The 18,680-nt window shown below is 38.1% G+C and overlaps 1 protein-coding gene across 1 annotated transcript in view; it reads right to left on the reverse strand.

The window, feature by feature from the left end:
* jph1a (junctophilin 1a) overlaps positions 1–18,680 on the reverse strand; it is a 41,357-nt gene that overhangs the window by 13,703 nt on the left and 8,974 nt on the right. The window contains exon 4 of the mRNA XM_028005062.1: positions 861–979. Within this exon, the coding sequence (XP_027860863.1) occupies positions 861–979 (119 nt within the window). The remainder of the gene's footprint in view (positions 1–860; positions 980–18,680) is intronic.

The following is an 18,680-nucleotide window of genomic DNA, read 5'->3' on the forward strand; positions in this document are numbered from 1 at the left end:
ATTTATTATGTGTTTGCTTTTGTTACACTGAAAGTACTACAGATGATTCAAGAGAATTTAGTATCAAACAAAGGTAACACAATTAAATAGAAAAACCTGTGTAATTGTTATTTTCTTGAGAGAAAAAGTCTTCCAAACCAACTTTGTCGTATGTGAAAAAGCAGCCCACCTTTTCCCCTACAGATCGTTTCTTGAAATGCAGAATCATGAAATCCCATAAATAGGCCCTGTGTGACAACACATAGTAGACTAAAAGTTCTCAAAAAGCAACACATCATGCTTTGATTTAAAGAAGTACAAGAACAGGTGAGAAACAAGGTCATTGACGTACATCTAGTTAGGCTGACAAATGCACCGCTAAGGTTTGAGACGCTGGAGAACCACAGTGAGAGATATTATTCACGATTGGAGAAAACATGAAAAGTAGTGAATCTTCCCAAGAGTGAATGGCCCATTGAACACACTGATGACTGATGGTGGTCATGTGATGGTCTGGATAAGCTTTGCTGCCTTAGGATCTGGATGACTAGCCATAATAAATGAAACTATGAATTCTGCTGTTGTATGATTTTAAACAGACCATCCATGCCTAGACCCCTTCCAATGTGGTTGAATTTCTCCCTGTTAAAAAAAAAATGTTTAAGAGGGAGAAATTCTTCCTGTTAAAGGAAGACAAGATCATTTCTTAAGTTGTTGTCTGGTTGCATTGCGGAGTTGACTGCACTTCGAACATGTTGCCAACACTAAGTTACGGTAACAACACAGAGGATGGCGAACCACTGGCTGCTAATGAAGCAAAAGTTTGCGCTAAAAGGACACCTACTGCATGCTGTGTATGAAATGTTGTTTTAAAATGTTACCTGGCTGGTAAAAGTTGGGGGAGAGCTCCCTGGCAACCGCCCTGGCAATTTCCGACTCATGCACGGCAGAGATGGAGGCTTGTTCTGCTGCCTCGCTTTTTGTCCTGGCGTGGGCCGTCCTGCAGTCAACACAAGGAACAACAACATTAGAAATTACAAGCACGGAATATTGGTTGAAGTTTCCAGTAGAAATAGTTAGTCAAACACATTTATGATTCCTTTCTATTAGAGCAAAAATGCTTTTTGACAGTTACTAAATGTGCTACAATTTTCAGATTAAATTGCTTTCTTCTGTTATCATTTTTTTCTCTTATTTTTTTCCCCTTTCTATTCACTTCACACTAAGCTGTACAACTCAACCCATCCCTCTTGGATAACATAACACTTTCACTTGTGTTGCCATCTGAAATCCAAATCCTGATTTTCCAAATGGAGCAAAGCCAAAGCCTAGCAAGAGCTTAATGCACTCTGGAGCACTGCACTGGGCTATCAGAAATGGTCCCAAAGAGGGTAGAAAAACACACACAGGTAGGTACACAGAGTGCATGTTTAGATTTGTAGTGTATTGTACAACTACAGAATAACGTAAGAAGCAGAAAAGCAACTAAATATGTTGAGAATGTCTTTTATAAAACATAAAATTACACATTCAAAGCAATGTTTGAAAAAAAATAGAGGTGAACATAAAACAAAACAAAAACAAAAATATCTAACAGTAATATGATAAAACCACAGTTTATATTTGTAGATGGTTCTGCTTTTGCACCTCTGCAGTTTGGGCTGTTTTTCCTTAGCTGATGTTTTATGTTGTAAAGAGGACTCTTCCCTTATGATACGTTTTAGCCTGACAGTGTGTCAGTTCTACCTACCTTATGGACATTTCCTAACACCTCCAACAATCTATAAAGCAATTTTCTACCACCTGCCTGATCGACTGTAAGGAACTGTGGTTTTGTGAATGCCAGCAGGTCATTCAAGATGTCCAGAAGTAATTTTTTCCAAGTCCAGGTCTAAATCAAGATTCAAGTCATTGAGGGACTCTGAAATTAACATCTACATGCAATCAAATTTGACAATCCTAAAGCCAAATTTGACCCATTGGCATGTATCTTCTTCAAAAAAAATTATTTTGTATACTGGTGACCCTTCTATGAAAGCGGTGAATAAGTTTGAAAACTGACAAGATGTATTCTTTAAACAACAAGTGTGCAAATTGGTTAACATTTGTTAATGTAGAACTGCAAAACAAATCAACCAGCATCAAAACTATGTTCTAAATCTACATTTGAAATGTTTGTTGTCAAGTCTAATAGTTATTCTGTGCCAAGGTATAATGTGAGGAACCAAATAGAGGCTCAAGCACAATGCAGTCCACGAAACAGTGAGAATGTCCAACTTTTTAATTAATCCAAGACAAAATGCTTTTATTTTTGGAAAGCTGGAAGCTGAGAAAGTTTGCTTCTAATTACACCTGCTTAACTCCAAGGGAATATGTGTTACATTTATTAAGTCCTGAAAAGAATCAACGTAATTAAACACAGAGCTGGTGATATTTATAAAACATCTCAAACATTAACAGATAGTTGAGATTCATTACTAACTTACACTCTGCAAATGTTCCTAGCAAGTAATTAAAAATCACCCTTTCACTGGAGAATTTGCACATATATGTCAGAAGTATGGTTTACCAGCTCACTCCCATTGCTGATTACATGAGAGCAAGACTGCTAAAAAAGATTCATATCCCAAAATTTGAGTCTGACTTTTTAGCTAATTTCTCCTTAGTACGTCTGAGGCTATTATTTTTGCAACTTAAGACTCAAGTTTAAGTGTGCTAAAATTGCAATCTTTGACTTAATAATATTTTGGGTTTGCTTAGAGGTTAAAATGTCTTGTATGAGACATTATTCTCATTTTCTATGAGAGTTGACAGGCCAAACAGGGATCAAAACAACCATGAATGGAAATAAACTCAAGGCCATTTTCCTTGACTATCAATCTACATAATACAACAAAATACCAAACTAAAGAAGTAACCCCAAAAACCATCAGTAAAAAGGCTGTGTAGAAAACTGAGCTTAGACCAAAATCACAGTGTAAGGTTATAAAACATTGGTATGAATTTGCTGAAGGTTAAAGAGACCAGCACCTATCTATATCAGAGCCACGAATTTGTATACACGCACTTAGTTCAACAGAAAACCTTGATTTAAAGCTGAATGTTTTCAGGTTCAATAAGCAGTGCTGAGATGTACTGTACTATAGCGGTACAATGAAACAAATATTCATTGAAATCTTTTTTTCAAGGGATTTTTAGTCAAGACAGTAGCACAGAAGTGACATAGGCACCATTTAAAACAACAAAACATCTAAAAAATAAGCAGATGTTTTTGAAGCAAATAATAACAATAATACTATTTAAATACAAGAGCTAGGACCGTGTTAGATTAACTATGTATTTGGTAAAGATATGTACCTCTGGGTTTATTAAAAAAAAATTAACAATAACATGAACAGCCAGAGTTCTATGTGCACAATGCACTTATTTAAAACTGGAGTGCTATAATATTCCATGAATGTACAACAAGGAAATACAGGATGCAGCTGCAAAGTTCTAGCATCACTGTAAGTATCGACTGCTGTGCCAGCTGGCCTGATTAACCCCGCTCATCCATCTTCCTCTCCCTCCTTCTTTCTTTCAATCAATGCTCCCCGTTTTTTTTTTTTTTTTCAATCCTTCAGCAAGCTATTGACGTCTGCCCTCATCTGTCTGCATGTGGGCCACTCCTCTCCCTCAGCATCTCTCCATTAGACAGACTCTTCTACTTCAAAATACCCCTCTTGTCCTTGGACTTTGGACTATCTTGTTTAGGACAAACTGGACAGTGAGAATATTAAAATGCACGAGGAGCCGCAAAAGAGTCCGAAATAAGTTGGGACGTCACCCGAAGACAAAAGACACACTCAGGCTGTGTGGTTATGTCTGGAAACCATGGAGCTGCTGCAGACAAGAACATGAGCTTAATAAATCTTTAACACAGCTACAGAGTCGGACATGCTTCCAAATTACTGTAGTAGCAAAAATGTTATTAGTTTGGCTATTTACTTACAGACTGGACAGCTTCGTAATCTTATAGGCTAACAGCAAAAACTGAATTTAAAACATTGCAGTTAGATCACGATATTGATACAGGCTGCAGACGTTCAGTTGCCACACACATTTTCAGAGGGACCTACTGTATATAATTCTACTGCTATTTTCATCGCTGCATAAAGGCATGACTGTATGCAGCAATGTCCGTGACACAACCCAAAGAATCTGAGCACAGTGAAGTCATGGACAGACCGAAGAAGTGGTGCACACTGTTCCCAGACAGGATGTCTGCTGGTGGGAGGTGACAGGCAGAAAATGATGGGAGTGGAGGTGTGATAGAGCACTGGGACAAGAGGGGGTGAAACGAAAGGTGAGAAAATACAGGCATGTGCAAGGAAGAAATGAAAGGAATGGTTGGTTTTGTTCTTGGCATGCACTATAAATGAGATGGTTGAGACATAAAAGAAGCAATACATTTTGGATACTGTTAGGATAGTAATTTGTCCAAGTTCCTGTGAACAACAGTGTAACAGACAGAGGTGCACTTCGCCAGACTGATTCCAGTTTCAGATTCTGTTTTCTTAAGACTCTGGTCCACTAGACTGAATGTTTTGACTTTTTCTTTAAAAACCATAGATGTTATAACAATTTTTTTCCGTTATTTCGTATATCAATATTTTTAGGACTTAACCTTTTGAAATGTGTAGGCTTTTATTTTGAAGGCAGTTTTTTTCCCTCATATTCCCTCTTGAAAAACAGCTGTGAAGCAAAATAGTAGTAGCTTTGCATAGCTGATAACGATGGTGTGTCATAGTGCCTATTCCTTCTTGAAAGCTTGACTGTTAGCTCTTACAATGTTTATGGTGAAATACTGTAAAGGTTAATATATTTTGCTTTACCTGAATACACTGATAGCACAGAAATGTTCACCACATCCCTGCAAACCAAAATTGCAAAAATGATGCAGCATTGTGGTTTCTGTTCTTACTTTAAAGTTCTATTCTATGTTTTTTTTCTTTTATGTTCTATTCTAATTGCTATTTTCTCTAGAAGCTGCCCAGTATGAGCAGCAGACAAAGCAGTGAGCCATCTGGCATGTTGCTTTGTTCATAAGATGAATGTGGCAGGTTCACTCCCTGTCTTTGGTTCACTGGATAGTCCAATTGCGTTTCCCACTGCAAGCAAATCACACACTTTAAGGTGAACTAGACTAGCTTGTTTCGTCTGTACCAGAGTTCGATTTAGCTTTCATGCTTCCCAAACAAAGCAGAAAATCCCAGGTAATAAACTCTAGTCAACGGAAAGTGGGTCCAAACAGCTCCTTGTGTGACAGTATCCTATAAAACTTGTTTAAAAGGTAAAATTAAAAAAGCACACGTTTGTTTTTTGACGAGAGTAGATATAGACTACTCTCGTATGTCTATATCTATGATCTAGATATTAATAAGGGATTTGCATGCAAAGACAGGAGCTGACCAACACAAAGCCAAAGCTAGCCCAAGGTAATGCTCCCTTAGCATGAAGCACACCTTGCTTAGTTAAATCATAGTCACAGGCTGCACTTTAGTCACATTTAATATCAGATGCTTGATATTAAAGGGTCAAGGTAAACAAACTAAACATTGTCCTTATCTAGTTACCATTCCAGCAATTAGTGCAAACCAAGTAGCTGGTAACAAAATACAGATATTTCCTTATCAACAAGGGGATGTTGAGAGCACAGATGTCATACATATACCTCTAATGGATTTTGTGCATTTTTTTTTCTTTTCAAAGAACCACAAGTGTGTTTTTGATGTATCGATCTGAGAAATGACATGTTATGCTTTATGAAATTGGATCCATCATTGAAACATATTTCCATCATTTTACCAGTTTAAGACATAATCTATTAGAGATCAAATTATGAAAACATTATGTTGATCAGCAATTCAAAGAATATATCTGACTTACAGCAAAGTGCAAGCTCACTGATGACCTCTGAATAAAAGTTTTAAGCTGTATAACTTGTCAAACAGGCCATTAGCCTCACGATGCCCTCTGGCTTTGAATATAAAGTAACACCTGTTCCCCTTTAGCTTTGGACTCTGCAAGCACTCTGGTCTGGGGCTGAGGCCAAGCAAATCAAGGTATCTGAACCTGCAAAATATCACACATAAATACAATATGAACAGTGTTGAGATAGTGACATGAACGTAGGGTGAGTAGCACAAATTACTTTTTCTATGTGGAATCAAAACATTGGTTTCTATGTCAAGACGAAACATGTTCTGAAAACCAACAAAAAAAATGGAGGTTGTTGGGGTGAACTCAGAAAAAGCAGAAAAGAAATGAAAGAGAATGTCAAAATTTAAAAGGGAAGGAGACCAAGACGGATCACTGCTCTGAACCCTCTTGGACACTCAGAACAGCTGAGGTATGCACCGGAGCCTCTCTAATTTTACTGAAGGGTTAAATTTCAAACCCTAGTCCCCACCAGTCCATACTGTGCTCCCCTCTTTAAGGGTTGTCGTTCTTCCACCTGAGTGCAGTAAGCAGGTATTTTATGTTTGGGTTTAGTTTTTTATCTGTGTGCATACCGTAGATTCCTTGGAGAGAGGATTCAGTCCATCAAGCCCCAGGCTGTGGCCTATTTCAGAAATCTCCTTCACATATGCTGACACAGTTCTAAACCTTGTTCTACCCCTTCCTCACATACATTTTCCATTAAATATGCCATTCTTTTCCCCCAGTTAAATGGTAACTTGAATGCTCACTGGTTCGGTAAACAGTCGCAAGAAAATAAAAGACATGTACCAATCTTTTCAGTAAGTAAGTAAATAAAAGAACATTTCTTTTTAACACCTATTTTATTTCATTTGTCACATTATGCTTGCGGTCCTACCAGACAAATTCAGTCACAGAAGCAAATTAGTCTTTATTAGAAACTGAAAACTGGATCTATATTTTATAAAAATAATTTCCCAGGCCCTCTGTGGTATCAGGACAGACAATCAGCACAAATTAGCACTTAGCTGTCCTGACACAGGCACACTATTTGAATTGCTGGATGTTGCTAATTCAGGATTACTCAAGCATGTCTAACACCATTAGCAGTTAGCTGAAAACCGGCTCTGAAATTATTGAGGAATTAATTCTGGGCTACACTATGGGCTCACATTACCAGGGGCAGTAAAGGTTGGAGGGTGGAGGCTACAGCAAATTAGGTTTTAAACAGAAGACAGAGTGGCTGTTATTAAGAAATAAGCTAAATTTATGCAGGAGAGAAAGCTCCCGGGCTGTACGGCAGAAATGTTGGCCAGTATTCATGCCCAGTAACTTTTTTCTGTCTTATGACATGCTTAATTTGGCGTTAACCTGCCTTTTTCTATCCTTTACTCAAACCCTAATTTCTTTGTAAGCTAGGCAAACCTAGAAAGCAGTATTATGTAACAGAACCAGGTAAAGCAATGTTAGCTAATAAAAGTTACATACATTTAAATGAATAGAAACATCATGGAGTTATGACACCGAAACATGAAGTAAAACAGACAAAAAAACCCCAAACAAATTAAACAGATGTAATGTTCAGTGAAAAGAACCTCTCTGCTGTTTTAACCTTAGGAATTAAGAAAGCTTTTACCTGTTAGCAGTTAGTGTAAGGCCTTAAAGAAAGTGTGAGGGTCATTAGTCATGCATTCTTTTTCAATTAATGTGTAGGTCTATTATATAGTGAAAAAGTATGATGAAGTTAGGAGCAAGCAGCAGAGACATTTAAAGTAAAGGAAAGTAACAGTCTCTGTCAGGATCTTGGGTTCTTTCAGTTGGTTTGGAGTTTTGTTACTTTCTGTGTGCCTTAGTTCCTTTTCTTTGATTGGATCAGCTATGTTTCTGTTTTACTTTGGTTCAGTCCTTTCTTAGCGTGTCTAGTAATTCCTTGTGTAGTTGTTCCTGGGCCATTCCGACACTTGGATATGCTGTGATCTAAACATCAAGCCCATGGCTGGGCGTGATGTCCTGCTGAAAAGTGGACCTCATTCCTCTCATGTCCCTTGCAGTGGTTTGCAGCGTTGTCCTGTATTTCAATTTGATCAAAACACTTTAGTCCACATATTTGCTTTGTATCACATGCTGTTTTTGCCAATCCTCCATGCATCCCATATTTGTAATAACACAACTTATACTTAATGTCAGCACATTTTCCCACATATAAGTGTGGATCTTTGCAGCTCCTCCAGAATTACCCTTGGCCACTCGGCTGCTTCTCTGGTCAATGCCTTCTTTGCCAGTTTTGGTGAATGGCCGTCTCTAAATAGGGTTTGCAGTTACTATTTTCATTTTCAGATAATAGCACTCAGTGAAATGTTTAAAACTTGGGATGTTACTTTTTAACCTAACAATGCTTTAAACTTCACCACTTTAACTCTGACCTGTTTTTTTGTGTTTCTTGGTCTTCGTGAGTCTTTTTGTTAATGAATGTTCTCTTAATGCCTTATTCTAACTGAACAGGACAGCTCGGATCAGTGTACACTATTTTATGTTTCCACTGCCAATTGGACTCTCACTGCACATGGAAACCTCTAAGGCTCTCACAGAACAGCTAGGTTTTACTGAGAGTAAATTAAACGCTGATGGTCTCTGTTTAGCTTGCTAATAGGAGACATCTGAAAGTAAAGGAATGCATCAAAACAATTAAAAAAAAAACTTTTAAGACCATACATTATATTTCTTTTAATTCACAATTTTGCATTACTTTTTGTGTCGGTCTGTTATAAAATATTAAATGTTTTCAAACTTTATGGTTTATCTATACGTTATACATAAAGAAGTCATCACCCTTATCATACTATAATAGTACATCTGGGTAGTGATTTATTTCACATCTTACATTTGTACTAGCCTTAAGATCCTTAGCTTAGCAAAACCTCAGCAAATGCTTTTCTTAATATAAAATTAAAAGCATAAGTAGCATTACTTTAAGTATGACATAACTCTAAAATGTAGGATATCTTTATTTTCCCACTGATTTTGCATCATGCCATTCGTTATACAGGGGCAAGTAGAAGCAGATTGAAAATCTGACTACACAAACCCAATTTCAGGGAAGAAGAATGAGCAGAATCAGTTTTGATTAAATTGGAAAAATCCCTAAACTTTGTTATTTCCATGGATTACAAACAGACCTAATCTCCCTCTGGTGTTCCCTACTCCAAGGCCTCTCTCACTGAGCTCTCTACCAAGACCTCTGTTGGCCTCCATCCCAAACAAACAAAAGAAATTATAGGTACAACTCTGTTTTGCTATGCATTGTTACATTTTTATAATATGAGTTGAACTTTGAGCGTGTGTGTGTTTAAAGAGTGACATAGAATCTGTCATGAAAATGACCCCTGTGGTTTTTGGGAAAGGGCACTGGTTGGGATTCAGACTTCAGCTCTGTGTCCCTTGTGTCAGCACTGCTAGTGAAACATAGCCACAGCTGACACAGCTAAAACACGCAGAGGGAGGGAGCCTCGGTGGCTACACCATTAACAGCAGCAACACACCAACACAGCAGGGGTCTTCAGACTTATGTTTGATCTGGCAGACCTATAGATAAGCTTTTATTGTATTTCATTGATTTGGTATTTGTGTCCACTGCTGGCTTTACAGGGATTTGTTTTACAGTCTTTTCCACCTCAAATGACACCAATTTAGTGGGCAAAAGTCACATAATAATTGCTGATATTTGTAAACTACTTCACCAAATACAAAGTGCACAGGTAAAATGACATGCTGCCGGAAAACATGTCTTTTTTAAAAGTTGACCCCAGGTGAAGCTGAACAGAATTGAAAAGGTGTTAAACTGGATGGATGTACTTTTCTAAGTATTCCGCTACCATTAAATATGTGTCCAAACCCTCTATCTACAGGTAAATGGGCTGGTTCGTAACTTGTCATAATTTCCCCCTAAACATAACCAGACGCTTTCTTTTCAGACTCCAAATAGTTTTTCTTCTTATTTGAATTTTAGAAACCGACTTTAGCTGCACATAACCTACAGGCTGATATAAAACCTACAGATGTAAACAATGTGTAAAAATATGTAAAGTTACCTGTTTTATAGTTTGAGATATCTCTTCATTTGCTAGATTTGGACTTTACTTTAAAATGGGAGTCCTCAAGGGATGGTGTCCCTCATGTATTAAATCTTTCTCTAAAGTAATTTAGTCATTGATTCTGGTGTTTTTGAGCAAGGACCCAAGCAGGGGCTGAAGTTGGAAAACTCTGTTTTGAAAGAGATGGGCCACCATTTCCTGTTAGTAGAAAGATAAATCTCAGTTTAAAATAGAAAAATTATGAAGGATATCTGTTCTGTCCCTACTATGCTACAGAGGTAATTGACAGATTACAGCCCATAAGCTAGGACAAACTCTTCTCTCACATCATATTTACAAAAGATAAACCAAAGGAATAGTATGACACACCAATTTACCATGTTAGACAGTATCTGACCATCTTAGAGTTTGAAACTAAAAAACAAGCCAATCCCCTGTTTTTCTTAGCTCCAGACTAGAAACTTAGTGCAAAGTTATAGTGAAACCAACCCACAAAGGCATCCATGGCTTTACTAAGGCCAACAATCTTCCCTTTTATAATGATTAAAAAAAATCTTACATTTTGATAATTTCAAGGATATTTATTCCATTTTCCATAAAATAATTACTATGTATCCAAACTGTTTCTTTTCTCTTTTCTTGTCAGTCCACAGGCAAATATAAGACCTGAAACTGGGTCTGCATCACATACAACTCAACACACAAATGAGGAAAAAGGGGGCTTTGTTATGCAAACCAGGACATAGGGTTTCATGACTAAACAAAAATGTAAACACACACACCCACACACTCATGCAAAACCATTCGACCTGTACCTTAGAAAACAAACTGTCATGCAAATGACTTTAATGCAATCAAAATGTACATCAAATTTGAGGAACATTTATTGCAATGTGTGCCTACTTGGAAACTGGGAGCAAAGAAATGCACAAAGACCTCTTTTAGAGTTGCATCACAGTGTTTACTATCAGTTTTTTTTCCGGCAATTTTCCAACAAGAATCTGATACAGTGTCAAATTCTTAAAGTGCATTTCAACTCAGTTATAAACTGACAAAGTCTCTTAACTTGGCTACTTTATAAGGAAATCCAACAGATGTTTCAGACATTGTGATGTCCTTAAAACAGTAACCACGGTATCCATCTTACACTTGAGCCAACTTTTCAGGTAGGCCTCTTTTAATTAATTTTTATATCAACATAGACACACCACGTTTTTGATGAGGGAGGATAAAGATGCATTGATGAAGATGACACATTCAACACATTATGAGAGAGTGAAACTGTCTTACTTGAGTGTAAAAAGAGAGACTCAAACAAGCATATGCAGTTATTCTACAGCATATCTTATTCAACTACCAGACTCAGCATCTGAAGCTCAACCTGTGTGACCAAAGGTCATATTGTCCTGGCAACGATTTGAGCTCAAGCAATAGTTTTAATTATGGTCTTCTCCAATCTCCTGCCGCCATTCGCCCTGCTGTCTTGTACAAATGAACTTACACCCCCCCCCCCCCCCCCCCCCCACACACACACACACACACCACCATCAATTTCCTTTTCAGCACAAAGCCAAATGCAGCATTAGCATTAAGTTACATCTGCTCACAGCAAAAATACTGAGACGTGTCTTCACACCGTCTATTTTTTTATGGCTATTTATTTAACAAGATGAGGTCTAGAAAATAATATGGGATAAGCACAAGAAAAGTCAAGTATTATATGAATTTATGAACGACAAACATAGAGAAGTTGGCAATGGTGTCTCCAATTTTGATAGTAGGCATGTTTTAAGACCATTTGATTACAGCAGTTTCTGAATATACTTCATGAAGAAATTATTCTGTGTGGAAAAGCAAAAGTCGGATTCAGCAACAGACGTGATAATTCCATAATCCAATCCGTGAACATCTGGAGTGAAAACAGCCTAGCTAGCCAATCAGAGTAGCTGAAGAGATTTAAAAGAGGAGCACCAGTATCCAGAGACGAAAGACACATGGCTCTGATGACTATTTGGTGTACAATTATAATAATATGTTTAGAATTATATTCAGGTAATAAGTACCTCTGTCTTCATCACAGTTGCTCATGCTTGACATTTCTTCTAAAACTTTGGCTTGACCAGTTTAGCAAAAGCTAGATTAGATGAAAGATAAACATTCCTCCTATTGCCACAAGGCTGATAATATAAGTTGACAGGCCCAGCTGACTTAATCCAAGACTAAATTTGTACTTTTCTTATTCAGGTTTGTGTGAAATTACCCTTCTTCATATATAAGAGGTCCTGTAAGTCAAACTACTTTGAGGCATGCACATTTTATTGATTGACAGAGTTGTAGAGGTGCTCTTAGCAGTAGAACATTTTCACATTTTGTCACTTTACAACCACAAACATTAATGTATGCTATTGGAATCTTATGTGACAGAACAAAACAGAGCAGTGCATTATTATGAAGTGGAAGGAAAAAGCACACATGGTTTTCAATATTTTTACAGATAACAAGCTGTAATGTGTCTTGTGCATATATTTAACTGTGAGGTTGATTAGGGTCCGTCTCTACTAACATTGATCTTCACGTCTTGCCACGCACACTAAACCAACTTTTGGGTAAACATTGACTGGGCTGTTTTAGCATGATTTCCCTTTGATTTAAACAATTTGATTGTAGTTCTGGCTTTATGTTTGCCTTTATAACTTTTAACTACCTCTGTATGTTGTTTTTTTTCCAATGAATAATCTGTATTTTTCCCTTTCTGACTTTTGTTCAACTCTGATAGCTGAGGGACAGAGTGGTTCAGTTGGCAATGTTTACTGCAGCTTTGCAGTCGCAAACTCTTTCCCTTTTCAGATGATAGTTTGAACAGTGTGTTCCCAGATATTCAAAGCTAGGGATACTGTTTCATAAACTAAGCCAGCTTTAAACTTCTCCACAACGTTATCTCTGACTTGTTTGCTGTGTTCTTCGGTTTTTATGATTATTTTTTTGGGGGAAAAAAAACAAACAAAAAAAAAACCTCACAAGCCTCAGAGGACTTCACATAGCAGCTGGATTTATAGTGAAATTAAATTACACGGATAATACCAATCAGGTGACTTCTGAAGGTAGCTAGAGCCACTGGGTTTTATTTAGGGCTATCAGAATGAAGGCAATAAATGCAATTGCACACCATATAGACTTAAAAAAAAAAAGGAAACTCATGGTATGTAGCCTTTACTTGTATTTATTCGAAAGTGCTTCACACTATGTACAATTATTCATTCACACGCTGAGGCTGGTTGTAGCCATAGCTGACCTGGGGCAGAACTGACAGACGAGAGGCTGCCATACTCTGGCGCACTGAGCTCTCTGACCATCACCAGCAGGAAAGGTGCGTGAAGTATCTTGGCCAAGGACACTACAACAGAGCAGGGGTTTGAACCAGCAACCCACCATTTGCAGGTCAAATGCCTGCCGCCATCGCAGATGTCGCTAATATTTCATTTACCTTTTACAGTACTTCACAATTAAGCATAACTTTGTGTTGGTCTGTCACATAAAATCTTCATAAAATAGACCATAATGTTAAAAATGAAAAAAAGGTCTAGAAGTACAAAAGACAGTGGAACCAGCAGTTTCGAAATTACTTGCACAAACGCATTCCCCTAATTGGAGTTGACAGGGATAAGCTAACACACACAGACACACACTTCCTCAAATACTTTGGCAAATTCCAAGCAGTCAACAAAACATGGAAATCATTTAAATAAAAATCAAAACTTAATAAGAAGTGCTTTCAATTGTGCGGTTAAGTGTATGCTCTGTCTCTTTGGCATGTTTCTATTTATAGGCATTGCTACAGTCTACATGCTCTTTCAGACACTGGGCTGCGGTACCTTTAGCTGACGCAATTACTGTTTCATTGAAATTCAGCCACTTGATCTGAATTTCCCTCTCCATCATATCTCATTGAACATTTTCCGAAGTAGTGCATCGATGGCTATATGAAATAACAGCTGAAAATGTTAAAAAAAAAAAAAAAAAACCCGCAACAGGCTACTGTTGTGCAGTATTTTACCTTGAAACTCTCTTGAGGATGCCACAGCCCCTTCCACACATGTGGCGGCAAATGTACATGATGAACAGAAGCATTGATTATTTCTGGAGATGAAAGTGTCTGACACAACATGAAATCCACTCCCCTGAGTTGTAACTGAGCATGAACTGAATGAAGGAAAGCAAAACCGATGAGAAATTTATGAGGTAGGTTAAAAACACAGAAATACACTGCCTGGCCAAAAAAAAAGTCGCCACCTGGATTTAACTAAGCAAATAGGTACAAGTCTCCTATTGGATAAGTACTGCAGAGGCGATTATCTTTCAGCTGGCAACAAGTTATTTAACCCCAGCTGATGCAATGAGTAACTCCTCATTTCTTAAACAACCATGGCAAAAGACACATCCTGTGGTCGTGGAAAAGACGTTAGTCTGTTTAAGAAGGGTCAAATCATTGGCATGCATCAAGCAGAGAAAACATCTAAGGAGATTGCAGAAACTACTAGAATTGGGTTAAGAACTGTCCAATGCATCGCATCATTAAAAACTGGAAGGATGGTGGGGAACCATTGTCTTCCAGGAAGAAATGTGGTCGGAAAAAAATCCTGAATGATCGTGATCGGCGATTACTTAAACGTAATCGAAGAAAAACAACAGCAGAACTCAGGAGTGTGTTTAATTGTGAACGCAAAAGCATTTCCACACGCACAATGCGAAGGGAACTCAAGGGGTTGGGATTGAACAGCTGTGTAGCCGTAAGAAAACCTCTAATCAGTAAAGCTAACCAGAAAAAAAGGCTTCAGTTTGCTAGGGAGCATAAAGATTGGACTCTGGAGGAATAGAAGAAGGTCATGTGGTCTGATGAGTCCAGATTTACCCTGTTCCAGAGTGATGGGCGCATCAGGGTAAGAAGAGAGGCAGGTGAAGTGATGCACCCATCATGCCTAGTGCCTACTGTACAAGCCTGTGGGGGCAGTGCTATGATCTGGGGTTGCTGCAGTTGGTCAGGTCTAGGTTCAGCAACATTGTGTGCCCAAAGAATGAGGTCAGCTGACTACCTGAATATACTGAATGACCAGGTTATTCCATCAATGGATTTTGTCTTCCCAAATGGAACGGACATATTCCAAGATGACAATGCCAGGATTCATCGGGCTCACATTGTGAAAGAGTGGTTCAGGGAGCATGAGACATCTTTTTCACACATGGATTGGCCACCACAGAGTCCAGACCTTAACCCCATTGAGAATCTTTGGGATGTGCTGGAGAAGGCTGTGCGCAGTGGTCAGACTCTCCCATCATCAATACAAGATCTTGGTGAAAGATTAATGCAACACTGGATGGAAATAAATCTTGTGACACTGCAGAAGCTTATTGAAACAATGCCACAGCGAATGCGGGCTGTAATCAAAGCTAAAGGCGGTCCAACAAAATATTAGAGAGTGTGACCATTTCTTGGTGGCGACTTTTTTTTTGGCCAGGCAGTGTATATATATATACATATTTACCTTTTTAACAATGGCAGGTTCACCAATAGATGAAATATACAACAGCTAGAGACACTACATGACTCCTGTCCTCTCCCTTTCTGCTTGCCCTCCCGCCTGGCTGACTCATCCCAGCCTTTCTGGAGAAGCTGAAGAAATATGTGCCATTCTCAGAAAGATTACAAGCCACAGATACACAACACTGGAATGTAGGTGAAACCCAATCCTATCCTGTCGGCGATAGGATTGGGTTGTGATAGAGCGCAACGCTCCTCTCCCATCCTCTCTCAGGTCATTTCCACCATTTCCCAAATAGTCACTTGAGGCCAAAGAGCTCAGACACCGTGGGTATAAATCACCCCAAAATCTTTCTTAGTCTTGGTCTCCACATACTGTACACTTGCTTCTACTTCTGCTTGCTATCATCAGTCTAAGCAGTGTTCTGGAAATGATACAAACTCAAATTGCTGCAGGCTAGGAGCTGATTTCTGCCAAAATATATTTTCTTTTTCGCCTTCTTACCGTCTCCCACCAGGGAGAAGAAATATATCTGAGTAGGAAGTGAAAAAAAAGAAAATAGCTTCACCCTCTCACTCTGAAAATGTCTTTATTTGTCTGTAGTACTTGAATAACTACTGTGTCACTCAAAAAAGTCAAATTGAGCTCAATTTATATAGTGGACCCTCATTATAAGTGGGGTACAGGGAACACAGCAGCTCATGAATAGCTAAAATCTGTGAATACTTTGGTCCCCTAATGCTTATCTACTTAAGAGTTCAAACATCAAATACATCTTAATGTGTACAGCAGGAGCTAACATCTCCTTATTTCCACTGTTGGAGGTGTAGCCAATAAGAGACAAGGAAAATAAATGCTGCTCCTGGATTGGCAAATTTGTAATCGCCAGCCAATAAAGTGTCAAGTAGCATTGCACCTAGTTCAGTCAGGTATGGATTCATATACTGACAGATACACTCCATCATGGGCTATATGTAATACATGTTTTTGGTAAATGTAGTTGTTGCTGTGATTTCTTGATTCTGTGTTTCTTCTTTTTTTTTTTAACTCATTCCACAGGTGTAGAAACAGATTCCGAATGTATTTTCTTGCATTTTCTCTTTTTTTCTTCCTTCTTTCTATTCTTAAATCCTTCTCATTTTTTTCCAACTATTTATCCCAACACACCGGAATGAAATACTTGTGTTACCTCCTCAGCGCACCTTTGGATTTGGCAAAGGCCTGCTAATGAGCCAATTTGATGTGTTAGAGCCAGACTGCTTTTAGGACAGTAGATCTCAAAGACTAGGTTTGGAGACTCCTGCTCTAAACCATTCTCAGAACATCTGAATATATACTGAGATTGCATTACACATAGGAATTCCATATTAATTAATTAAGTGACATCTGAAGACAACTGGATTCTTTGAGTGGTTATTGGAATAAGTGGGACTGAACACTTTTCAGATTTTCCTTGGTAAAAAATCTAAAAGTGCACCACTTTCCTTCCACTTCTCAATTATGCACTACTCTGTGTAGAGTAGATGTTATATTTTTCTTCCCATTAAACTTAGATTATAGAACGACAATGATGAATAAATGCATCATTTGAAACTTATTTAACAGAGGCACCAATAAATATGGAGACGGCTTTAAATGTATACATGTAAAAGCTCCTAATTAATAATGAGATAGCTCTTAAATAATTTATTTAACTGCTTCCACTGCCATATGACTGTTAGTTATGACTTCATATAATACTAATGCAGTTAGGTACAGTAGACTGAATTTCACAGTGTAATTTGATTGCACAGTGGGTCATTTAAAAACCGCTCAACTAACTTATGATGAAATGTGTTGTTGCATCAGCAGGTTTATTTATAGCTCTGTCATATGTAGTAGCTGGCACTGACCCTGGTAATAAATATTAATATACGAACCCTATTTGGATAGTTATTTTATATGTGTATGTCTGTGTGTTTGATTCTGATGTTAAAACACTCCGTCATAATAGGACGGTTCTTCATACCTCTAGGCTCTATATGTGATTTATATTGTTTTGCTACTGTAAATGTCTTTTATTGAAACATGACATTAAGTGGGCTTCAAAAATACATGATTACAAACAGAACATTGGTTATTTCAAAATATTCGACTTTACAGCTGCTCCAGAAGGAGCCCCTGTTGTTGTGGGACAGTTGATATTGTACGTAGGGCTGGAATTATTCTACTCACGTGTTGTTGAATAACTTTCCCCAAAAAAGGAGCGGGTGGTGTGTGGCTGAGGTCACCTCGCACAGCAGGTGATGAACAAACACCCCGGACACAAACACATTCCACACATATTTTCACATCTACACACTCAGAAAGATTTGCCCGTTCCCTTTTAATCATTTTCTCACATTTTTAAACATTCGCACACACGCCGACACACGTGCACACGCCTTCAGGAGAGATGGTAGTGTCGGGGGGCTATATCAGTGTTGGGATGGGTATATATTTCTGGCTGGTGCTGATAAGCCAACTGATGCCTTGCCTTATTTAGGCAGCGCTCAGTGCTGATACACTAGCAGAGGGACACACAGTGCATATACTCTGTATGTGTTTGTGTAGCAGGCTGTTTGCATCTCAGTGTATATGTATGTGAGGGGTTCATGAGTGGAAATAGCTGGGCTCTGAATAAGTGAATGTATCTAGATAGAGGTGCATGTGTACCTAAAACACTCCACTACTTTCTTATGTAAAGGGAAGTATTGGAAAGGAGATTAACTTACAGTTTTACAGAATTTCTTTGGTCACTGAGAATTTTGACCCAACATTTTCCCACTACTTAAATTCTTGAGGTGTTGCAGCGTCATGATATTAACCCCCCCCCCCAAAAAGAAAAACAAACAATCAAGATATTTCTTCTCTTGAGAATGTTTGTCTTGTTAATTGCTATCTATTTGTTGACGTTATTTGGACAAATTACTACTAAAGAAGCACCAAAACCCCTTTTAATTTTTTAAAATTTACATAGAAGGTTTTGGGCAGTTGGTGGAAAAATAAAATGTGATAAATATACGGAGAAGACAAGAATTTTCTTCAAGTGCTATAAGAAAAAAATATCTATGCATTGTAGGCTAACTAGCAA

The sequence above is a fragment of the Xiphophorus couchianus genome, chromosome 21, assembly GCF_001444195.1.
Source record: "Xiphophorus couchianus chromosome 21, X_couchianus-1.0, whole genome shotgun sequence".
NCBI classification, from domain to species: domain Eukaryota; kingdom Metazoa; phylum Chordata; class Actinopteri; order Cyprinodontiformes; family Poeciliidae; genus Xiphophorus; species Xiphophorus couchianus.